General features: G+C 39.4%; 2 protein-coding genes across 8 annotated transcripts in view; one reads left to right on the top strand and one right to left on the bottom strand.

Annotated features, from left to right (window-relative positions):
• Nucleotides 1-2,146, top strand: part of CDYL (chromodomain Y like) — a 102,924-nt gene extending 100,778 nt beyond the window's left edge. For all 3 annotated transcript variants that reach the window (XM_028737815.2, XM_028737817.2, XM_028737816.2), the window contains one exon: nucleotides 969-2,146. In XM_028737815.2, coding sequence (XP_028593648.1) covers nucleotides 969-1,127 — 159 coding nt within the window. In that variant the 3' untranslated portion in view covers nucleotides 1,128-2,146. The remainder of the gene's footprint in view (nucleotides 1-968) is intronic.
• Nucleotides 1-25,020, bottom strand: part of RPP40 (ribonuclease P/MRP subunit p40) — a 35,439-nt gene that overhangs the window by 7,243 nt on the left and 3,176 nt on the right. Inside the window, exons 2-11 of one of the 5 annotated variants that reach the window (XR_013394019.1) lie at nucleotides 24,756-24,900; nucleotides 23,784-23,852; nucleotides 23,068-23,163; nucleotides 21,915-22,040; nucleotides 20,534-20,732; nucleotides 19,677-19,811; nucleotides 18,974-19,195; nucleotides 9,985-10,060; nucleotides 8,751-9,000; nucleotides 3,209-3,313 (exon numbers count right to left, since the gene is read on the bottom strand). Coding sequence is in view for 1 of the 5 variants with exons in the window: in XM_028737819.2 (XP_028593652.2) it covers nucleotides 19,000-19,195; nucleotides 19,677-19,811; nucleotides 20,534-20,732; nucleotides 21,915-22,040; nucleotides 23,068-23,163; nucleotides 23,784-23,852; nucleotides 24,756-24,900 (966 nt within the window). In the remaining 4 variants the exon portion in view is untranslated. Of the gene's footprint in view, nucleotides 1-3,208; nucleotides 3,314-8,750; nucleotides 10,061-18,364; nucleotides 19,196-19,676; nucleotides 19,812-20,533; nucleotides 20,733-21,914; nucleotides 22,041-23,067; nucleotides 23,164-23,783; nucleotides 23,853-24,755; nucleotides 24,901-25,020 lie in introns of those variants that run through there. The other 4 variants (XR_013394021.1, XR_013394020.1, XR_013394022.1 and 1 more) reach the window with 4 other exon arrangements.

Genomic DNA, 25,020 nt, shown 5'->3' with positions numbered 1-25,020 from the left:
GTGGAGGAGGCTGGGCTGTCCTTGGATAAAGGTAAAGGGACCCCTGACCATTAGGTCCAGTTGTGGCGGACTCTGGGGTTGCGGAGCTCATCTCACTTTATTTGGCCGAGGGAGCCGGCATACAGCTTCCAGGTCATGTGGCGAACCAGAGCAGCGCACGGAAACGCCGTTTACCTTCCCGCCGGAGCAGTACCTATTTATCTACTTGCACTTTGACATGCTTTCAAACTGCTAGGTTGGCAGGAGCAGGGACCAAGCAACAGGAGCTCACCCTGTCGCGGGGATTCGAATCACCAACCTTCTGATCGGCAAGTCCTAGGCTGAGTGGTTTAACCCACAGCGCCACCCGCGTCCCTGGATAAAGCTTAGGGACTCCTCAAGTCCCTCTCTGTCCATGTTAGCCAGCCATTTCCCAACATTCCATCCCACTCAAGCATGGCCGAGAAACAGAAAGCAGATCAGGTAAATGCAGAGAGGGGTTAACCCCCACTCGAAGACGGTGCATGCCTTGATTCCCTTCCCCCATGGAAACAAATGGTAGCCATTCACTTAACACAGGAGTGGGTAAAATTCAGTTCTCCCGTCCCTCAGTGATCTGTCTCCTCCCTGAGTGTGGCTATGTATTGTGTTTGGCGGGGTGCCTCTGTTCACAGTGCCTGTTATCTGCTCTCTTTCTCTTATAATTTAATTATTTATATAAGTATTGATATATTGGATGGTGGCCTCCATCAATATATACAGTGAAAACGTACAGCAGCCAAAATGATCATTAAAATTGTCATTTGCAACAGAATAGCTGCCATTGAGCTTCACCCTTCCTCTCAAATATTGCAAAGGGGGCAGTGTCCTCCACCCACGACATGAAGGCACCTGCCCTAACCAATGAGTGTGCAATGCTATGCCTAACCACGGCATATTTCCTGTTTCGTATAACCACATACTTATTGTATCTTCTTCATTTTATGTAGGTACTTGAAGAATCCAAAGGTTTAGTTCGTAGTATTATGAAGGTGGACTTGGAACAAGCAAATGACAAGGAGTGTGAAGTTCTAAAGAAAATTTGGGGTTCTGCTCAAGGAATGGACTCAATGTTGAAATATTTGCAGAGGAAGATTGATGAATTTTGAAGAGATGCTCATTGACACTGGAATTGTATTTACTTTGGGACATCTGGGTTTTATGGATGCTCTAAACGAATTTAAAAGTCCAACACTCAGAAAAGAGTGGGACTAAAGCTTGAGGAGAACTTCTTTTTATTGTCAAGGTTTTTTTAAAAAAAATTAAAGAAGTACTGTATGTTAAGCATTGAACAAATTTCCTTTCTCCATATATAGATTATAAATATATATATTATATTTCTTTATATACACAAACTAAAAAAAAAACTATAATGGAGTGCACTACCAAACTTTTGTCTTCTACTTTATCATTGGCTAGTACTGTATCGGAAGAAAAAGGTGGATAAAATGAGGTGTTGCATTATTTTGTATGTGGCAGGAAGGTCCTGAAGCAATGAGATATTTTTTCACTAGAGTACAGAATTGAAACGGGTATTGGCCAGCCCTTACTTTCACTGCCCAAAAAGAGTTAGTTGAGAAGAAGGCATTGCCTTGAATTCTGAGGAAGGTTCTAAATACCTCAAGTAATGATGCATTCAGAAAAAAACAAAATTATTTTTTAAAAGAAAACCCTGTAATTAAATGGTCTATTTTCTCTGTCTCTTCTCCCTGCCCCCCCCTAATCCCCACCTCCTTAAAAAAATGAGTGTGCTCAGGATTTATGCTATAAAAAACACTCAGCCCTTCTTGTTTGGGGGAGGATGCCCAATTCCTACCCAGAGAGCATAAAGAAGCCAGTCTGTCGTTGAAAAAGAAGCTTCATTTGCAGTATTAGTGAATCACTGAAATACCATATATACTATGGATAGCTTAGTCTTAGCGGGTTTTATTATTTTAACTACATAATTGCTTCTGTTGCTGGGTGAGAAAACAACTCTATATAAGTTTTTGTTGTTGTTTTTTGGTTCTTTGGTTTGCTCTTTTTGTTCTTCTGTTTGAATTACACCAAAAAATGTATTTTATTTTATTTAATAAGTTAAAATTTCTTTTGGCACACTATTAAATATTCCCTTTCTTTACAAAAAAAACCAAACAAACCTTACCTTATATTAGATGTTTAATATCTTTTGTTTTTAGTTTGAATTATACACTATGGCCCTGATCCAGAGATCTTTCCACGAAGCAGCAGCAGGCTGCATGCGTTCTGCAGTGGATGAGGATCTCCACTGCCAGACGATCAGCACTGTCAGCTGATTTCATGTCAGAGTGGGTTCTTGGAATCGGCTCCTCTGCCTTCAAGTTAGAAGAATCATCCATCTGTTTGGCAGTGCATACTTGATACAAGAGTACCACACTGCAACACCCAGATGCTGGATGCAATTTTCTCTTCCCTGCCCCCGCCCCCCCCCCCACAGTGCCCTTTTGTGCTCATGGGACTGCATCCAGAAAGGCACTATGCCCATGAAAGCTTGTTTTCCATGTGCAGATTGCCATTATTGGATCAGCATGCATAAAATATGCAGTATTGATGCACAAGAGTGACCTTTGTAAACAATACCTATTTTGCATTCCTTTCAGGGGTGTGTGATGATTCCTGACTCCAGATATCTATACTTGGGTATCTGTTTGCAATCTTACTGAATGTATGAAGAATGGGGGCGGGTGGGTGGGGGGAAGGAATCAAACATTATTTTTGTACAGTTTGGAACTTTATACTTGGAGCCTGACCACCTCATCCTAGTGGAGAGTTGTACAGTGTGTAAATCTGCTTTTACCTTGGATTGGTACAGTATTTTTGCATCTGTGGGACCTACTTTTTTGTTGTTCTAGTAGTTTGAACTATATATAAACTGTACAATCTGTAAAGTTTTTATAGAATAAATATTCAGCTGTGAACTGGTTAAAATAAAACTAATATTTCTTAACACCTCTTAAAATTGCTGCAGTGTGTAGCTCTCTTTCTCCTCCCTGCCTTCACTCCCCCAGGAAATACTTCATTCCAGCTTTACAAATCCTTTTAAAATTGCAGTTTTCCTGTAAACACTGCTAGTTATCCTGAGACTGTTCTACTTAATTTCCTCATTTGCAGACATAGCAAATTAAAACAGTTATAGAAAAGGTCAGGAGGTTAACACTTCAATCTGGTATACCTCTTAGATGATTCAGTGTAGATATAACAGGATTAGCTCTTTCCATCGGTGTCAAGTAGAAAGTTCAGTCTCAGCTACAAACTTCACTTGCATTGACTCTTAGGCCTTAGGCAAAAATAAAAGTACAGAAAAACACACATGATGATATTCTTCCAAATGACTGTTATCTTCACATACCAGAAGCAATTACGGAACTTTTTCTACATTTTAGAATCTAGGCCAATTTTTGGTTTTCCACCCAACCATCTCATTGTACCATATATATTTTTTATGAGTTTTAAGTTTCTATTCCTAGTTATTTTTAAAAAAGGAAGAGAGTCTTTTTGATGGTGTGAACCAGTATGATAAACCTTCAGTGTTGTTGTGTTTTTTAACTTTATTTTACCCAACAGTGAGTTGTACAGACTTCCAGTTTGTCTCAGTAAACTCTGCTAGGCTAGTGTTCCATTTAAAAAAATAAAAATCAGTTCCTCTTCTAAAAAGCGTATTCTGTAATCTGGGGACCAACCTGAAAGCAGCCATGTTAAGTATGTGGAGATTTTACTACATCGGCTTGTATCTCCCTGCTGCACATGAGAATAGACAGATCTGAAGAAAAACATGCAGAGTATTTTGGATAGTTATCCCTCGGGCCTTCTACTCACACCCTACCACACAAATCCATTTGCCTGTCCATAGGGCCTACCTGGCTGATTTGGATAATGAGCACCCCTGCCCATCATGTTCAGAATATTTTTTTAACGTTTAACGTTTTAACGTTTAACGTTTATTAACTGGGTGGCTCACAAATAATTAAAATGTACAATAATAAAAGCAATTAGAAAAGGTGTTTTTCTATTTTAAAAAAATCAGGATCAGGCCATAAGATGCAAGTTATTTGGGAGCTGCACCTAGCACAAAGAGGTGAATGGAACAGGAAGGTTGTTCCATAATGTGCTAGTACCAAAAAGGTGGCTCTCCACCTCACTTCATTTAGTGGGGGGAACTAAGAGCTGGGTCTCTAAAGATGATCTTAAGGTTCAAGTGAATGCATATAGGTAAAAGTGTCCTTTTAGGTACCCAAGCAATTCAGGTTTTTAAGGTTTAAAGCCAGCCCTTTAAATTGGGCCTTGAAACAGACTTGCAGCCAATACAGCTGACAAAGTACAGGTCTTTTAGGAGTGGGACCATCTAGAAGTTCAACCATTGCTCAATAATTTGAAACACTGAAATAGTTCAAATTAAACGAAAATAAACTTACCAATACATAACCTTGTATAGACAAAAACATATAGTGATTCCTGCCTCTAAGGAGCATGCCATCTAATTCTGGAAGAAAGACAGTGCCACAGCCTAAAGGGTCCTGTTCCTTGTCACCATCTGCCTTACTTTGGAATGCAGTTGCACCCAGTAGAAGGCTTTTGATGAGTTTTTGCTATTAATAACAATTTATGAATCACCTACATACATTTCAAGGTGATTTATTGACACACCATAACCCCCCCCCCCCAGCTAAAATCATTTTAAAGACTGCACAAAAACAACTGAAGATAGGGGTTAATTTTGTATTGTTCTTAAACCTAAGACAGAGGCTTTTTTATCCAGATGGAAATGCTCGTCAAAACAAAAACGTATTCAGTTATTTCTGGAAGGTACAGATTCTGGGTGCCTTTCATGTCTCTGCCACAATGCCATTCCACAGAACAGGGGAAGACATACTGAAAGCCATGCTCCAAGTTACTGTAGAGCAGACTTCTTGTATTTCTGGAATATTTTTTTGAGAAAATCCTGCAAATCATACTGAACTATATGTTCTCAATACACAGGCTGGTAAATGTGAGGAAAGGCATTCTTTCAGGAACTCAGGATTGCTGAGATGTTGGGGAAGTTTAAGCTTAATAATTTCGATTTTTCTTGCACCTGCTGACTGGCTAATATTCATTTTCTTCCCCTCCCTGTCCTCCCTGCATTTGTTGCTTTGTTTAGTTTCTTGGTGGGATTTGTTATCCTTTCATACTCTAGAGGCAATGACCCAAAGGACAGGAATGGAGCAGCTCTTTCTCCCATCTGCTGCTTCCAGAGTTCTCAGTCAGGGTCTCAAAGGGGATCTCTGAGATGTTACCTCTCTCAACAGTAAGAGATCATACCAAGAATCCCAACGTTCATTACTCCATGCACGTATTTTGCAACCTCTCATAGGCTCTCAGCCCACAGTTGTGTGGTAGACAATAAAGAATGATTGTCAGACTCTAATGACAAAATTTTAACAGCATTTTTTTTTTAGGGTGTTGCACATTCTGCTTTGTAGAAAGCAATGATGCAAGCAGAATGTGACATCACTGAATTACAGCGTGTTGCTCATTCAGAGATACTCTGTTAAACACTTGATCAGTAGTTTTATTCTTGTTATGAATAGCTTCATAGATGGCTGCAGCCATGGCCTCTGGATTACATCATTAAGCATTGGTTTCAATTATGAATCACTGAGTCACCCTGTTCTCCAGTCTCTAGTTGCATCCAGGAAGCAAAATTGTGCAACTCTACCAATGAGTCTGAAATTATCTCATGGACTGTCCATGGTTATAAGCAAGATGCATTCATCTGGGAACGTCTTGTGGTTGGACATTAAACATACCAATTATTTTAAAAGAATAATTAAGGTTAAGTTGGAACTTGAATCAAGTAGGAAGGTCTTGAAACCTGTTTCAAAAAACTACCTTGAAATGACACTTCAGATAAATGCATTTAACATTATTGTTGCCAATAGGAAGGGAAGAGGTTCCACAATCATAGGAACAGGTGCCTGGCTTGCTGTTCTGCCCACAAACACTTGGTTGAAACTAGCACTACCCAAGCCATATGGGAAACTCTGGCACACAGATTGTATATTAATATATTTTGCATTTTATGTATAAAGTTTCTATTCCACCCTTCCTCCCAAGGGAGCCCTTTCTGGTACTGACCCTGCAAATAGGAGCAGAGCCACAGTAAAATGGTGCCTCCAACTCCCCATCCCCAAGTCATTCCACAGGGACACCATGGTCAGTGGTGTCTAAAGTCACTGGGAGATCAAGGAACACCAACAAGGCTGCACTTCCTCTGAACTTGATGACGCAGCAATCCTCTCAAGAACTCCTATAGGCTTGAAAACACTGGCAGCATACTGCAAGGAGAGCAAACTAGAACTAAATTATCAGAAAATCAAGATCATGTGCTTTGCCAAAAGGCCCAAACCTTGCTCATGCCATAAGATTGCTCAGTGGCCATAAGACTGAGCAGCTCACCTGATGCAAATATTCGGGTATAACCCTTCACTCCTCGGAAAGTAGAAATGCCTACAAGGTTTATGTTGTAGGGAATGCCCAGAGAAGCGCAAATGCAATGCTCAGGTACCTCAGGACTAAAGGCGGACAATATATACCTGCAGCCCTCAAACTGTTTGAGGCCAAATCCATTGTGCAGCTTGTATATGGTGCCCAATTAGGTCCCCTTGCCAATTGTGCGCCATTAGTACTGGTACAATCTAAATTCTTAAGATCAGCCCTACAAGTGCCTAAACACATATCCAAATCTACCACACGTCTCGAAACTGGATTTGTAAGAATCGAGGCTAGAGGATGGTTCACCACACTAAATTACTGGCTAAGACTATCCTTTTTCCCATGTGGCCTTGCTCCCTTAACTTTTAAGGTCAATTTCCAAACGACATGGAAACGTGCAATGATAAACATAATAACAACTCTAGGCTTCACCCCGCAGATCCTATTCGACATGGGGTATGAACAAGCCAAAAAAAGCATCAAACGGCACGTGGAAGATACCAAACGCCAAGCAGATCTAGCCAGGTCCCCAAAAATTTTAATCAGTGAAACCAGAAGATACCTCACCTCCCAGATGCCATATACAGTGGTACCTCGAGGTAAGAACTTAATTCATTCTGGAGGTCCGTTCTTAACCTGAAACTGTTCTTAACCTGAGGTACCACTTTAGCTAATGGGGCCTCCTGCTGTCGCCACGCGATTTCTGTTCTCCTGAAGCAAAGTTCTTAACCCAAGGTACTATTTCTGGGTTAGTGGAGTCTGTAACCTGAAGCTTCTGTAACCCAAGGTACCACTGTATAACCAAACTTGAAATTCCAAAACAGCGAAGAGCTTTCACTCTGGCCTGTTGCCAGGCCCTCCCTTCAGCCATCCAGGAGGGCTGCTTTAGGAAGACACCATATGGGGAGAGGAAATGCCCGTGTGGCTCTGGGCAACTGGAAACAACCGAACATGTCTTTTTTCTCTGCCAATAATATACAGATATACGAGCTAGGTTCATCTTGCCTGTATTACATAAATTCCCAGGTCACACAGAACAACTTTATACCTCCCTGCTACTTCCAAGATGAAAACCCATGTTACATACTCAGTTGCTAGATTCTGCACTGCCCCGATGGATATTCATCCAAAGGATGGTTTGTGCCACAAACTAGGCCCAAAATGCAAGACCTGTGCTCCTTCACACTCCCTCCCTTATAGTCACTTTTAACTGTTTGTCTCTGTTTCTATGTTTTTACGTATGTATAATATAATCACCTTTTAATTACTAGTTTTTATTCCTTACCTGTTTTAAGTCTTGTGTGTTTTAAGTCGTATGTTTTATCTTATGCTAACCTGCCAACCTAGCAGTTCGAAAGCATGTCAAAGTGCAAGTAGATAAATAGGTACCGCTCCAGCGGGAAGATAAACGGCATTTCTGTGCGCTGCTCTGGTTCGCCAGAAGTGGCTTAGTCATGCTGGCCACATGACCCGGAAGCTGTACGCCGGCTCCCTTGGCCAATAAAGCAAGATGAGCGCCGCAACCCCAGATTTGGCCACGACTGGACCTAATGGTCAGGGGTCCCTTTACCTTTAACCTGTGACCAAAATAAAGTTTGATACCGATACTGACACTCTGTATCTTTCCTGATAAAGGTAATCAGTCAAGCTGAGCAAGGGTACTAAAACCAGGTCTGAAACCAGACTAAAATGGGTCTCAAATATCTGCTTCCTCCAGGCACAACTGCAGCTGACCAACTACCACCCTATTTATCCCATTTTTCAAACCATTATTTTCTTCCAAAGCAACTTGCTTCAATAAAGCAGAGGCAGGCACTGCCATCAGGCTTTCAAATATACTCAAGGGAAAGGAAGCAGGGTGAACAGGTAGAGAAGGAAGATCAATTCTTCAGTGCAAGTACAAAGTGGTGAGCTATAAATGAGCATTTGGGACTAGATGCTCTTCCCTTGCACCTGTTCTTGTCTGAATAGCAGGCAGGGACTCTTGTTCCTTTGGCCAAATGATAGGGCCTGAGTGCCCTTTCCCCTTGCAGGCACAGGGCAACTGGCAGATTAATGTAATATGCTAATTGGTCAAATTATTTTGTAACTTTTTGTGTCTTTCACCCACTCATGCAAAAGTGAACAACAAAAAATCACCACGTACTATATTTTCCCTCAATCTAAAGTGTAACACACACTGTATAGTACTGGTGTCATTTCTAGCTAACAGACCAAAGTGAGCAAGTTGGTTTATTTCTCACCTTGTAAATGTTTTGATTCCACTGGTCACCAGAGATTCTGGAATGAAGCCTGGCAGATTTGTTTAGGGCACACTTCTAGGTTTCACATTTGAATGTCAGATTGATTCCCTTGCCCATTTTCAAAGGAGAAAGGAAAATGTGAATTAATGAAATATGACCTCTCACTTGAAAACTGACATAGCAGAATGTCTCAAATGCTCTTTAAGATCTTGCTGTATGATTTGCTTTATGCAGCATTAGAGTTACAGCCCTGCAAAGATTACACACATGCCTTAGACTGACCTAATAAAGATACCTTTGGCCTGAGCTAATAATTTACAATGCCTATGGTTTTCACCGAGTGATGTATGAGCTATCTGCAAATGAGTTTGTATGAGCTTCATAGACACTTGTGTCTAAGACCACATATGACATTCGGCAATAAACAAGTTAATTTGAACTAAACCTTAATCCTGAACATGCAACATTGCTGCAAATCTGAATAAGGGCACTTTCACAATCAAAAGGGGTTAATTCAAAGCTATTTATGTTCTAGCTGTGAACTGGGACACAACAATAAGCCATTTGATTCTTTCTTTTTACAAAGAAGCCAAGAGTGTGGTTCATATTTTACCTTTTGAAGAGGTGTGACTTCTTCTCTTAGGAGCCCTCCATGGGCAAATGCAAGTACTCTGCTCTAAAAGCTCTGGTACTCATAGCAATGGGGGTAGCTTCTATTCACTCAAGGGTCATGATACATTATATGTAGAATGGAGATCCAACCAGCTTTAAAAACATCCAGACATAACATAGCTTGCTATTTTCTATGGACACAATCCTCCAAATACTGATGTTGCACAACCTCCATTTAAATGAACAGAGCTGCAGTAAAACTTGGAAGATTTACAGATCTTAATCCCCACCCAAAGTAGAATTTATAAGATTTTACTTAGTCTTTGTTCCACCGATTAAGGAGTAGAGGGACTGAATGATGTTGAATAAAGGAATGATACATGGCTCCCCCCTCTATCCTCACGCTGTTTTGAAGGGGAATGCTTCTGTTTTGTAATCTGCTGTATGTGCTACAACCACCATTTTTTTTGCTGGGGGTGGGGAGGGAAGACAGAAGAGAAATCAAGGCTCTAGTTGATATCCCCCCACCCCAGTCATCATGGATCACTAAAAGACAACCTGTCTTTGCACAACTAAAGTGATGACCAAGTACAGGTGAAGTGTTGCCACGGAAACAAAATACCTGGGGCTCCATGTAGAAGGGTGCATGTCTTTCTTCCCTCCTGCCGTGGCTGGAGATGTAATCAATGTTTCTGTGTCTGAAAGAGAACAAAAAAGATTGCCATTCTTGAAACTATGTCTGAAAGAGAAAGCTATGGCCCTAGAAACCTAGTGGGTGAGCAAGACGTGTTGGAAAGTTAATGAGGTGAAGCTGCTTTCATGTTCTGGCTATGTATACATGCAAACAAAGCTTGTATCACAGAAATGTGGACTGTGACCATGGGCATCTATGGGGCACGAGGGGTGTGTGGCAAGGGCTAACTTTTGGTGTTTTAATTTGCAGGGGAAATTCCTGGAGATGCCCATGCCAATGACCTCCATTCCAAGGAAGTGTAGTAACTCAAGGAAATTACTCAATTCAGCTGACTGGGCATCCAGTTGCCTCGCATATGTAACTCCCCAATTATATATGTAATATGCTGCCATGTGTTAACTTTGTGTGCTCTTCTGAATTAGCAGTTCTGATAATTTGCTCAGGAAATAATGAGAGAGGTTCCCTGGGCACAGAGCACTCATGGATCAGGGTGAATCAGTCTTTTGTTGTAGATACAGGGAGAAGAGTGAAATACATTGGGTGAAGGGCACGTGAGGATGTTTTTAAAATTTGGCTGTGCTCCTAAGCACATTTTACTCGGAAATAACATTAGTTGCTATTAAGTGTGTTTAAGAATACAGTGGTACCTCGGTTTACGAACTTAATCCGTTCCAGAAGTCCATTCTTAAACTAAAACCGTTCTTAAACCGAGGCAGCTTTCCCTAATAAGGCCTCCTGCCGCCGGTGCCCTTCCACCATTTGGATTCTGTTCTTAGACCGAGGTAAAGTTCTCAAACCAAGACACTATTTCCAGTTTTGCGGAGTTTGTAAACCAAATTGCTCTTAAACCAGACTGTTCTTAAACCAAGGTACCACTGTACACTGCCATTACAATACTATCTAAAACGCTATCATCAACAGGACAACATATGCTCCTCCTGATATCTTATTGACACAGAGGAAGACCTTCAGACCTCTGACAATAAAATAGAGGGCTTCTTGAAGGAACAGAAAATTAAGAACTGTTTCTGTATTTCCCGGGATAGCAGTAATTGCCGGTTCTAAGGCTTGTCTGGCTAGAAGCCCATGAGAACCAAAATCACTGCATCAACTCAACTGACAAGCAAGTTACAATATTTCACTTTGGGAGTTAGAAAGTGTTTTGAAGAAATCAACAGTCCATGGTCACTTTTGGAAACAGACATTTCACCAAGGGCTTCAGACTATTTTTCTCAAAAATAATTCAGTTTCGTTTCTTCGGGTTTTTACATGATGACAATTTCAGGAAATATATTTTAATTGCTGCAGTAGAATTAAGTTGCTTAAAGGGACCACAAGAAAAGCCTTCCTGCATCAGACCAAGCCATTCTGTTTCGTACCACAATGTCCTGAATGATGTTTAACTACATAGCTTGAGCATCCCCAATGTGGACTGCATATTTTTATAAGATAAAATATTGTGATCTAGCAGCCCCATACCTGCTATTGTTTGGGAATTCTAAGAACCCACTCCCCACCCCCCAAAAAATAAAAAAAATCAGTGGAGTTTTGAAATCAGTAGGGAAATCAGTGGTTTTGAAAGGTCTAGTTTGCCATATTGATTCAAAATGGTGTCCAACTGTATCCAAACAGAAGAAAGCCCACTCCTTGATCTCAGGAACCATCATGCAAAATTTGGTTAATGCACAGAGAGGAGGCAAACAACTTTCCAAAATATATAGTGAATTAAAATAACCAAAGAATTAAAACACCTCATATGAAAGGTCTTGTGTTCTTTCAGAAGATGCAAGACCCTAGCAAGCCATTGAGTTGTGGCAACTGATAATGTATTTATTTTAAGAGCTAAAATTGCCTGAAGACACACACTGTTCTTAGAATATCATGATGGCACTTAATGGCAACAATAAATTCTGGGCTGTGTGCAAGGTTGGCTTTAAAGCATGTCAAAAAACAGCAGTTCCCATTCTTTCTCTCTCTCTCCCTCCGCCCCCCCCCCCCGGGATCTCTAGTAAATCAGTGCCAACTTGTTGGTGTAATATGTACTCATCAGATCACCCTAGGGAAGGAGGTATCAATTCTATCAACAGTCTTCTAGATCAGCCCCATGAAGGTACATTACAAAGTAGATTCAGAAGAGTCATACAGTAGCAATTTAATGCCTTGGTGAATGCTAAGCCCAACTTTGTCACCCCTTTGCAGTTGCTAGAAAATTCGGGGTGGGGGGTGGACAGAAGGATTGATAAAGTTTGACAATATGTATGTCAGGAAGCTACAAATGACTGCTTCAGTGCACAACACAACGAAAATATCTTTTCAATTGGCTATTGTCACCTGATTTGAATTTACCTACAGCAGCCAGGACTTAAGCTTATGAAGATATGAAAAAGTGTTGCAGGATCCTAAACCAAGCAACTAAAACATATCTGTATTCATCATAATACCCAGTTACTCCCTAACACATCTCTACTGTCGCCTATACAAGGCTTGATCCTGGTGTAGCTTAACTTTGTTGTTTCCAATTGGACCCAAATGATGATGTCCATTATCACTGGCTGTATTAATCAAGCCCAGATGAATATCACAAAGTCCCTCTGCATCTGAATGAGAATTCTCATGAACTCTCCAAACAATGCTGCAAATTCTCTATTGCTAAATTGGAACAATAGTATACTAAGCATTATGTTACTAACTTGGCACAGTGCATTGGTTCATGCATTATTTCTCTAAAACACATTTTTTAAAGGTTTATGGTTGTTTCAGCAAAAATTGTTAGGTACATTTATTCTACATAAGAACAATGCACTGGAAAAATCTGGATGGCCTTTCCAGTTCAAAATGAAACAAATATGAACTTAAACTATTGGATTCTTCTGCTTTGGAGAATTGTAAATTCAACTTTCTACTTGGGAAAAAATGCATAGATATATGCAATTCATCTCCAAACTACCTGTACACAGTTGAGTGAGCTCCAGCCAACTCCATTTCATATCAAAGCCTATATTTTGACAGTGCTTCCATTTTTTATTTCAGAAGCTTCTTCCTTCGTTTAATTTAGTACTCACTATTCACTTCTGTTGACTCTTATTGCTTGTAGAAAGCCTTTTTGGCTCTTTTTTAATAGACCAAAATTGGGTTTCATCACCTGAAAATATTGTCTTATGTTGCTGGCAGTTAGTAGAAAAGGATCAATAGATGGAAAACTGCAAAAGAAAGAGTGTTGGATTTTGCCACCACAGCAGCCCAGGAGGGGGTGGAGAGGGGGAAGGAAGGAGAGAGAAGCCTTTGGCCAGAGTGTGTTACAAACCATTCCAGAAAAGCTAATTACAACAGCAGGTGCCAGATTCAGTGCACAGTTGGCACTGTGTTCAGAAGACATAAAGCAGTGTTTCAGACCATGATGAGGCTTTCAGAAGTATGATGTTATGTATCTAATCCATAATTTAAATCCCCCAAAATGCTTTCAGATCCACATGCCTTGAGCCTTTTTCAATTTAAGCCTCCCTTAGATTAAGCACTCAGTATCTCTTCTGTTTATTTACATGGTCGCTCACAGATCTGCTATAGATTCTATAAGGTTGTCTTACGGCTATTTTAAAACATAAATTGGTTGAGCTCACTAATTAAGGCTACTGCCACTATTAAGAGGTTTGAGCAATTTAAGCTAGCATCAGTTTTTCTTAAGTGAATGGTTTAATTTTCTAATGGCAATCCAAAAGAACGGCTAAGTGGACTTATATTGAGAAGTATACATCTTCTCAGTAAAAGCTGAGCTGCTTTAAAATGTTTACAGTAATCCTATTCTGTGTATTTCTTTTTGTCCTTTAGTTCTACCTCTCCTGTTTAAATAAAACTTTTTTAAAATGTGCAGTGGAATGATTTGGATTAAATCTCCATAAATATGAAGAAAAGGTGTAAACATTTACTTTGCTGGCATCTTTCTTAGTTTGGGGGGGGGGGATTTAATATTTTTTTATGGATGTGTGGTGTGTGTTTTCCCCCTCAAGAGAGACAGCAAACAGCTGTGAAGATTAAAATGGAGCAAATTCCAATCTTGTAGAGCTCCACTGCCTTCTGTGGAGCTCTGCCAGAAATGTGTTCAGCTCCACCTGTCTATGCTGTCTTCCTTCCTGAATATTTTTAGTGTGACTTATTTTGTATCACCACCCAGAAAAAAAGGCAAAAATAATTATGCAGCAATTCAAATGTGACATTGGGCACATAAAATAAATGAAACATGATCCATGCAGGGATACGCATAGACAGCATCACATCTGAAACAAATTGCTAGCATATAAATATGTAAGCATTAGCAAATCACGGATCTATGGTGTGGGGGTATGTCATGGTCATGTGTTAACACTGTACACTTAGGCAACCGGTTTTAAACATGATGATGTCATCCATGGTTTCTTGCATAGAGTACTGCAATGCAATTTATGTGGGGCTGTCTCGGAAGATGGTTCAAAACTTCAGATGGTGTAAAATTTGACAGCCAGGTTGCTCACTGGGGCAAGACGTGTTGCATCAATAACACTGATCCTGGCCCGACAACACTAGCTGCCAATGAGTTTCCAAGCCTAATTCAAAGTGCTGGTGCTGACCTATAAAGCCTTACATGGCTCAGGACCTAAATACCTTAAGGACCACCTCTCCCCATTCAAACTGAGCCGGACCCTGCGCTTGTCATCCAAGGCTCTTCTCTGCATTCCCGCTCCAAGAGGTTCAGAGGGTGACAACACTAGAACAGGCCTTTTCTGTGGTGGCACCGGAATGCTCTTCCCAGAAAGGCTCTCTTGGAGCCAATATTACATGTCTTTAGGCACCAGGGGAAAGCATTCCTCTTTACCTAGGCTTTTAGCCATCAAACTACCTATGGTTTTTTAAGTTTGTGTGGAGTGGCTGTTAATGATAATTTTTTTCTGTGACTGTTTTATTGTCTTGTATGATTACACTCGCCTGCCAACCTAGCCGTTCGAAAGCACCCCCGGGTGCAAGTAGATAAATAGGGACCGCTTACCAGCGGGAAGGTAAATGGCGTTCCGTGTGCTGCGCTGGCTCGCCAGATGCAGCTTGTCACGCTGGCCACGTGACCCGGAAGTGTCTGCGGACAGCGCTGGCTCCCGGCCTATAGAGTGAGATGAGCGCACAACCCTAGAGTCTGGCAAGACTGGCCTGTACGGGCAGGGGTACCTTTACCTTTATAATTACACTATGTAAATTATGAATGAATGAAACTTTATTTGCATCAGCCATCGGCCATAGCAACAAAAAATATTGCGATATATGTAAATTATGCTTTTAATATGGTATTCTGCCCTGGGATCTTCAGATAAAGGGCAGTATATAAATTAAATTAATAATAGTGAAAATTGAATTAATTATATATTTTTGTGTCTATTGTAACATTTCAACTGGACCTGATAGGCATACTTTTCTCTCATCAGTCACTATCTATTCTATATAATCCTGCTGTACAGGTAGGCAGAGACTAGAGAGATACACAAATGCTTTTTTTCTCATCAGATTGCTCCACGACAGTTCCAGGAATACCAAACGTCTAAGAACAGAACTGGAACTGCATTCATGGAAAGTCTGCACACCCTATCCTACCACAGCAAATGGGAAGGGTGTGTGTAAGAACGCCACCTCTTAAAGAAGTGCCTGTAATTGCATGTGTATATGGGCTTGTTCTGTAGTGTCAGCTTGGTGTAAACATGTAGTAAATCTTGGTGGGATAGAATACAGGCTGCATGTCCATGTCATGGACTCCACAGTACCCCATTTGATGCTCTATATCGGAATATTAATTTGAAAATTGCAAGCTTTTGTGAAAGCTGACTGGAATAAGAATTGGTTCCTAAATGCACTTTCTTGTTAGGACCACTTCACAAAAGACCATATCCTACACTGCTGTCATTTAAACTGACAGTACATTTTACCAAGAACACATTCTCACGTAGCTTTTTCACCACATGCGTCCTAGGAAAAAATCTGATGCATGAAGTGGCCCTAAATTCTAACTCAATCAATATGCCGTTAGAGAATATATAGTAATTAAGGCATTATAATCTAAAGGGGTAAATGAAAATTAATAACTGATTGTATCAGATGATAAATATTCTTTTTTAAAAAATGTTGTAAAGTGCATGCAAACAGTACTGGAGAGCGCAGAATGCTACAATTTGCTTCCTGCTTCCCAGGAGCACTGTGTTCAGCAGAACGCTTGCTATTGTTAAGATGGCCAGCTGTAGCTGGAGGCACTAGGAGTAAACAACTGTTTTTATTCTAAAATAAGAGCTCAGGTTATTTTATAAGACATTATTCCTACTCTAGGTGGAAGCTAGAGAACACCTCTGAATCCCTATTGCAATAATATTTAAGCCACCTAAGCACAGCCTTCTAAGTCACCACTCTTGATATTTAGCTGGGAGACGGAAAAGTATGGTTGTTTATCTGCTACCGATTACAGCTGAACTGATATGGTGACAAACTGTCTAGATTTGGAGTAGATAGGGCAGAGGACCATGCATATCCATAACGTAAGAATATGAGATTTTAAAATAAATAAAACTCTGGAGTTTTGGGGTTGTTGTTTTTTAATATGACCAAAAAAGTTGCTATAAGAAATTAATAGCATATTTTCATACATTTGTGAATAGCAAAACAAGCATGTTGGGTGCATGTAGTAAAAGGCCAGTTCACAGATATCTGTATGTGGAAGCAAATCTTCAGCAGATATATCCCACCTCTTCCCATTCATTGCATCTTTTCATGTTAACTCCATCTGCATTTGCACACAGACACTGTTCTCAATGCTCTTGCTAAGAAATAAAGGAGTGGACAAATGGCACAAGTGGGACTATCGCCTCTTCATCCAATAATGAACATGGGAAGAGGTTCTGATTCAAACTGAAGATTTTATATGTGACATGAGAGGCTGCATGCACCTGAATCTTATTGCTATATAATGTTACATGCTCAGCCTAGCTCAAAGCTGAAGCTCAGACTGTCTGAAAGGTCAATATTGCAAATAAAAAAATACTCTGGTTAATAATGTTTAAAACAAACAAAATAATGTCAAGCAAGGATTTCCAAAACATGCTCTGCCAAAAATAATAATACGAGTATTTACAGAGCAACGATACTCCTAGGGTTGCCTGTATATAGCATCATGAGCCCCCCCCCCCCGCAACTTTTTTTAACAATGCCAAGAGATGTTGTAATAATTTCTGGTCCTAATATTTTGCTTCTGTAATCTGTTGCAAAATGCAGAGTAAAATTATTTTTTGCTGAAATCATGTCTAACAAATTGGATAAGGTCACAATCTCCCTGGTCTCGATTTCCATTCTTGAAAGGTTTTCATTAAGTATATTACACCCACCACTTTCCACAACTGAGCTCACTTCCTTCCTGTCTGGCTTTGAACTTTACTGACAAGCAAGGACCAAGATCTCAGCACAGCAATTAGAGAAAAGGCTGTCTTTAAGGCAACTGCAGTTGCTTTGATCTTAACAGGCTCAACTTATTATGCTACAGTGAGTTTATCTACTATAGTTTGTTGCATTTGTCCTATTTATTTTACTTTATATGGTTGAAGTAATTTGCAAGTTGTCATGTCGAAGGTAAATCGCTTTCCAACTATTCAGTCTGCATGTTCTCTACCCAGTTCAGTATTTGCTTCTGAGTATGCTGTGAAATGCCATGGAAGTTGCCAGATTCTGACCTGTTGAGTCAAAGCTCAAGAACAGCAATGCATTATTCTGGGAGAACCCAACTCTACTGGTGCAGCATGCCACTGTTCGGAAGTTAATGTCTAGAATATCATGTTTTAAATGTATTTAACATTTTATGATCACCTTGTAAGAGCTACGATATAAAAGGAACCTGTAATTATTAAATTAAAGGACTCTAGTTCTGCTTCCTAACAGACAAGATGGCGCAAGATTGAATAGGGACTTGAGGCACCTGAAAATCTTGCCGTCCTGAAATTATTATAACAAGAGGCACTGGGAATAGGTCACAATTTGGTAAACCTAGAAAGTAAGAATCAGTTTTACCTTTCTACTCACAGGAGCTTACCGTCAGAGTGTCAGATGCCACCGTACAAGATCTTGTCCTAGCAACCATTTCCATTATAGTAGTAATGCTGTTTACCAGATCTCCACCCAACTATCACAGTTGCTGGTAAACTCCCAATTCTTCATCCAGTAAGTTCAGCTGTGTTTTATTGCAGTCATTTCATTGGATCACGGGAAATTATAAAAATGGTTCCCATGATACAAGCAGCAGACACGTTGCAAAGTAGCCTCCCATTATATAAATGTCATTTTATTCTTAGTAATTTCCAATGGTATTGTGTTGTAATTAGAATTCACACACACAGATTCACACACACAGAGCCCAATAAAAAAGACAGCACAGCTGTGCAGCACAAGGGGCTAGGAAAAGGAATTGATATGGGTGTCTCTGATAAGGCAAGGGTTCTAGTTGTACCGATATGCTGGCTCTAAAAACTGGTACAATCCTTCCTACTAGCTGCCACCTTGGTAAGAGCAAAGTCTAGTAATTGTTGCTTCTGCAACTTCTTACGTAAATTCAAAACATTTTTCTCCAAAAGGTAGAATAAATGTTTTTATTTACATATCATTATTTTTATACCAGGATTTTAAACCAACTTCAAACCAACATGTTCCACAACATCTTTTATGGCTGCAAATTTAAAGCTCAAACGTTAACTATATTTTTTTAACCCTTACAAACACACACACACTTAAATATACAACTAATTTTAAAAAGAAAATAATTAAGATGAAAATCATTTCACCTTTGTGTTTGATTTCAAGCCAGATAACCTACCCTTTTAAAGGGTACATTTTTTTATAATTTTACAAAAATGTCTATTTAATAATACAACACCTTTGAATGCCTTCAGTAGTCATTATTTAAGGACAATCATCATATGCTCCAACTGCCATTTGAAGCCAGTAGTCCAAGCTCCTAAAAATTACGAAGTTGTATAAATTCTCCCCGCCTTTTAGGAAACCATGTTCACTTTCTTTCCAGGAAACAGGGCTGTCAGCAAAGCCATGAACAATGAGAGATATCCAGTGAGCCAACTTTGGTTCTTCAAAATAGGAACTGTTGTGGGGAGGAAAAGAGAAGCAAAACTATAAATTATATTAAGCTTTGCAATAGAAGTTAGATCATAGCTGTTCAAGCAAACAGCTTGGTCCTATGGATATATACAGAGAAATAAGTCTTATTGATAAAGAGTATGTACATAAGATTGTTCAAATAAACACACAAGGAGGGATTCACTTAACCAGCACCATCAGTAGAAACCTTGCACAAGGACTTCTGCTTATGTAACAGGGCTTCCCCCTGCACCCCCCTCCCTGAAATTGGCTGTGAATCAAATGATTGGAAAAACACTGAAACAAATATAATACTCTGTTCAGTTTTGCATGAACACACATGCAGTGCAACCCAATGCATGTATATTCAGAAATCAGTTCAGTGGTATTTATGCTGTTGTAAGTGTGTTTAGGGCTCAATTTGATCAACTCCAGGTGTAGTTATAGCATGCTAAATAGGACAGATTGTATAGCTAACTGCTTACCATATTTGTTCAAACAAATGAATTATCTTCTCTGGAAGTATAAAGCCGGTTATTGTACACAACAAAGCTTGTTCTACTGTTGTGCTCGGTTGAGGACATGAATATGTTGATAAGAAACTAGAAGATGTATTTTCTCTGCAAAAAAGAAGATATGCAAGACTCTTTTAATATTTTAACATTCCAACTGCTAAATAATTGTTCTGCTTGTGCACCATACAGCTAAATCACCAAGAGCTGAATAATTTCCCCTTTCACTGGACAAAATCCATTTAGTAAATTCTCCTGTACAATTCCCATTGTGTCAGTAGATTGTGCCCTTTGAGATCTGTGGACAACAGCGATGTTCAGCAGAAAATTTCAGCTTACTTCTTAATAACCCAGATATGATAATAACTATCCAAATGACATTATGTACTACAGTGTCTAAACAACTTTAATTTATAAAAATATTTATATACCACCAAATCACTTAAAATATCAAGGCAGTGTACAACAATTTATACAAGCATAATAAAACACAAAAGACAATAATAACAATAGAAAATAATCATTAAAATGGCTGGGAAGTTTAAGCAGGGGCTTGGCTCTGTCGGCAGAAAAAGGACTTCAACAGATGCCTGAAAGTGGATGTCTTGTGTTGTGGATACTCCTCCTTTTGCTTGGCTGCTCCTTTCATTTTGAAAATATGATGGGTTTTGCCATTTTATAGTGATGTTTTTCCTACTATTTTTAATACTCGTGTGTGTGTGTGTGTGTGTGTGTGTGTGTGTGTGTATAATTTGATGTTAAGCCAATTGGGTTTCTTTTGAAGAAAAATAGTTGGATATATATACTTACAACAAGCAACAGATACTTACAAGTCAGTGTGAGTGAAAATGGCACCTAGCCATTCAAATAATTCCTGAGCACTGCATGCTGTTTCTGGCTCTCCTTCCAATTTATTGCTCTCCAGAACTGGACACTGCACATTTCTTAATGTGCTGAATGTTATTTTTGGCTGAAGGGCCTGTATTTGGTTTTTGGAAAAGTATGACATCAAACTTGATTCTTCTGATCCTTGAATGCAAACAACACACCCCAAAAGTTAAAAAAAAGAAACAGACTTTAAAAGGAACATTCCCCCCCCCCCCACACACACACTATTCAAACTCTTTTATGATTGTATGCAATTTGGAAAGATAGATTTAGTGAAATACAGTGTCAAAATTAAATCTACTGTTTATCTATGCCATGCCAGAGCCTAAGATTTCCAACCTCCTCCTCTCAATCCCACAAGTTGTCACATTCCTTTTAGGATAAAACGCACACTTTCAGATCCATTTAGCACTTAGGAGAGCAAACAGACTGTGCCACTTTGCTGGAATTTGCGTGATCAACATTATTAGAGGTTTAAACTGAAAAATGAAATTATTGGGAAAATGCAAGAATACAGGAAGTGCACAAATTAGGAAGTGCACAAGGTCATAATTCTAATACACTCCTTATCCCATCCACACAATCTTTAAGGATTATTTGTATAATAATGCTTATTATTATTATCTTGTACATTTTATATATATATATATATATATATATTTGCTTTCGTAGATTTTCACGGGTACAGGAATGCAGGTTTTGGTGTCCTCGGGTGTCTTCCCGTGTAAAAGTTGGGGTGTCTAGGCGACGTTTCGACGAGGTCTCACTCGTCATCTTCAGTAACAAGAAGCCGAAAACACCAGCCTGAAGATGACGAGTGAGACCTCGTCGAAACGTCGCCTAGACACCCCAACTTTTACACGGGAAGACACCCGAGGACACCAAAACCTGCATATATATATATATATATATATATATATATATATATATATATGTGTGTGTGTGTGTGTGTGTGTGTGTACTCCCTCATTTACTGATTTCTCAAAAACCAAAAAAACAATTGTTTTTGGTGTCTAATATGTACTATCATCTCCCACAAATTTAGTTCTACTTTTGATGCCTAAGCATTCCAGCCTATTACATAAAAGAAACCCCATTTCTTAGAAAAGACATGCACTTCCCAAACTAAGGTCTGCAGTCTTGCCAAACAAGGGGCTCTCATGACAGACAGATTACCCTTCCTATATTACATTTACATGCACCTTAAATGTGTATAGACACCTATAGGTCACATGTAAAAACACCTGAATCAGCCTTCAGAATAGAATGGTATTTATAATGTATGTCTTCCGCCATTCCCTTTTATGGTTAACGTGCTGTTACCTGTTTGGTGCCAAGCCATCAAGAAATCAAACTCTAGTGGCATTTTTTCCTTCAAGGCCCAGATCACTCTGTTGTATTTCTTACTATCAGGACTGAAGGTTGAATCAGTCAAGTCAACAGTAATAACTATTAAAAGAAGAAAGCATAAATTTTGATGTGAACATAGTATCAGTAGATCTTATGCTACCTGGATAACTAAGTAGGTACTCTTTCTAAAAAGAAGCTAAACATTGCGATAAAAAACATTAATGACTATACACCAGGAATTCATTATTTACAGTATTTATAGACCACCTTTCAACAGAAAACAAAAAAGATTCCATAAGAAAACATTCAGAATCTTCACTAATCCCCAAATGCCTGATGGAATGAAGGGATTTTCACCTGACTACAAAATGAGACCAGGAGACATGCAAACTTCCTCAGGAAGAGCATTCCACAGGAGCCACACACAAAAAGTCCTGCTCCTAGGAGAGAATAACATTACCTCCCTAGAGGAAGGGTTCTACAACAAGGCCTCACTAGCACATTTTGAGACTCTGAGGAGTTTGAATAGGAGCATGTGCCCTGTGATATATATTGATCTCAGATTGTACATGCCATTAAAGCACTGTGAAACAAGCTGGTAATGAATACTGACATCAACTCATCTCTAGTTCCACACGTTTATTGACCCAAGATGGGCATAAGTATCCTAGTCTGTATCAAAAGGCAGACTGAGCCATAGAATCATAGAACTGTAGAGTTGGAAGGGACCCCGAGGGTCATCTAGTCCAACACTCTGCAATGCAGCACACTCAATACGTGGTCTTCCATCCAACTTGAAACCCTACCGGATCCTGCTTAGCTTTGCAAATGAGCTAGCAATTTTATTGCTGCATCACTAGGAGGGCTGTCCAATGAGTTGAGTATTATGATATAAATAGGGATGCACATTGAAGTAGGCACATGCATCTGCACAAGTTACATGTGTTGAGAACTACTTATTTAAGTATTTCCCTTGCTTGATCAGGAAAATTGATCTGTAGGGGGCAAATCTGTTTATTCAAGCAGAATCCAATTCAAATTCCAAACCTCAAAAGCTGAGGGTGTGATGTCCTATATTCATAAGAAAGCCAAGAACTGAGGTGTTATCTAATAAATAGGTACTTACTGTATCTCATCGGCTTTTTACCAGAATACAGAGAAGGACGACCTTGCAGTCCAAGCTCTTCATAAGTATCCTTGTCTACTGATATAATTAATTTGCCTATAAACAAAAATAATTGCAAGTAACCATATTTTCTAACTTCTTAATACATACTACAAAGTAAAAACACAAACACAAAATGAACTAATAACGCTGAATTAAAATTGTGAACAGTTATTACCAGAAGATAACAGGGATTAACTACATTGATTCTCATTTTCTGCTCTATTTTGGAAAGCAGCTTGTTACGTATACACATTCTGTGGAGTGGTTCATACACTTACCTGGCTAAGGATTGCCTATGTGTACTGGCATACAATATGATGTGAAGGCTGTAGACATAGGTCTATATGCTTTGAGGCCTGAGTCTTACAACCCTTAATACTCAAAAAGAAAATAAAAGGCAACGCGAATCAAGACTAGGCCTGGAATACCTTAGTTGCACATTTTCTTATATGTGTGTTGAGAAGTACAAACATGCACACTAGATTTTCTACCTAAAAACATGATCTTTGGGCCAGGTGAGTATATGAAATACATCCCCCTCTCTCTTCTGTCGGCACACACACACATGCAGCTTCTATAGACCACTAACTAGTCTAACTGAACTGAAGGATACTTTTTAGTACTATAAAATTTGAGAAACGCTAAATCTATTTGTTTTCAGCATTATATCATACCTGTTGGTAGCAGAGCAGCTGTATTGTCTTGGTCAATCCTTGTTTTATACGTAAGAGCATAACATGAACCTAAAACACAGAAAGACTTCAGAGTTTAATTGTTTCTTTTTAAAAAGTTGTTATAATAAAAACAAACAAACAAAAACTAATATCATGTTCTTCAAAGAAACTGCAATAGTTAAACTAATCTGGGAATGCCACTTCTACTTGTTGTGATGTTACTTCTAGTAAAAATGTAAAGGTAAAGGGACATGGGTGGCGCTGTGGTCTAAACCACTGAGCCTCTTGGGCTTGCTGAATGGAAGGTCAGCAGTTTGAATCTGTGTGATGGGGTTGCTCGATCCCGTTGCTCTATCCCAGCTTCTGCAAACCTAGCAATTCGAAAGCACACCAGTGCAAGTAGATAGATCCTGCTGTGGCAGGAAGGTGAAGGGTGTTTCCGTGCACTCTGGCACTCGTCACCATGTCCCACTGCACCAGAAGCAGTTTAGTCATGCTGGCCACATGACCTGGAAAGCTGTCTGTTGGCCTGAAAGTGAGATGAGCGCCACACCCCATATTCACCTTTGATCAGACTTAACTGTCCAGGAGTCCTTTACCTTTTATCTTTACTTCTATTAACATCACAAGAAAATACTGCAATCAAGGACTACAGCACCTAGCTTTCAACATCTACTGCAGCAAAAAACCAAACAAACAAACAACTCCTGCAGCCAGAAGACAAGGCACCAGTGCACTCAAAACCCTCAGAACCATTATATTGGACACAATATTAGAGCCAAATTAATCCGAGGCTGTTACAACTGAATGAAATGCCAAAAAGCAAAAACAAACAATAACACCCAATTTTTCTAAGGTGCTTCTCTTCAAAAATCCTTCAGGAGCCAAAGATTTTCCTTAAATTAATTACATTCCACCTTTACGAAACAGAATTTCAGTCATGCTTGCTTATTTATTTCAATGGTTTCTTACCTTTCTTCACAAATGTGTTAATAAATTCCTGCGTAACTAACTCATGAAGTGACAAATTCTTCACCAAGTAGTACTGCCCAACATCTGCAACTGTATTTTTTAGTGCTTCTGGAACTGCTCCACAGTCAGGGATAAAAAAAGACACCTATTCAGAGAACATTTGGGATATAAATGAGGTAATATGATCATTAATAAACAGACTGCAAAATACCTTTTATACAGCTCCACAGATAAACACTAATACAATGCTGGCTGTTTTATATTA

Source organism: Podarcis muralis, chromosome 8 (assembly GCF_964188315.1).
Source record: "Podarcis muralis chromosome 8, rPodMur119.hap1.1, whole genome shotgun sequence".
Classification (NCBI taxonomy): Eukaryota; Metazoa; Chordata; class Lepidosauria; order Squamata; family Lacertidae; genus Podarcis; species Podarcis muralis.
This window is presented reverse-complemented; position numbering and strand designations above follow the sequence as displayed.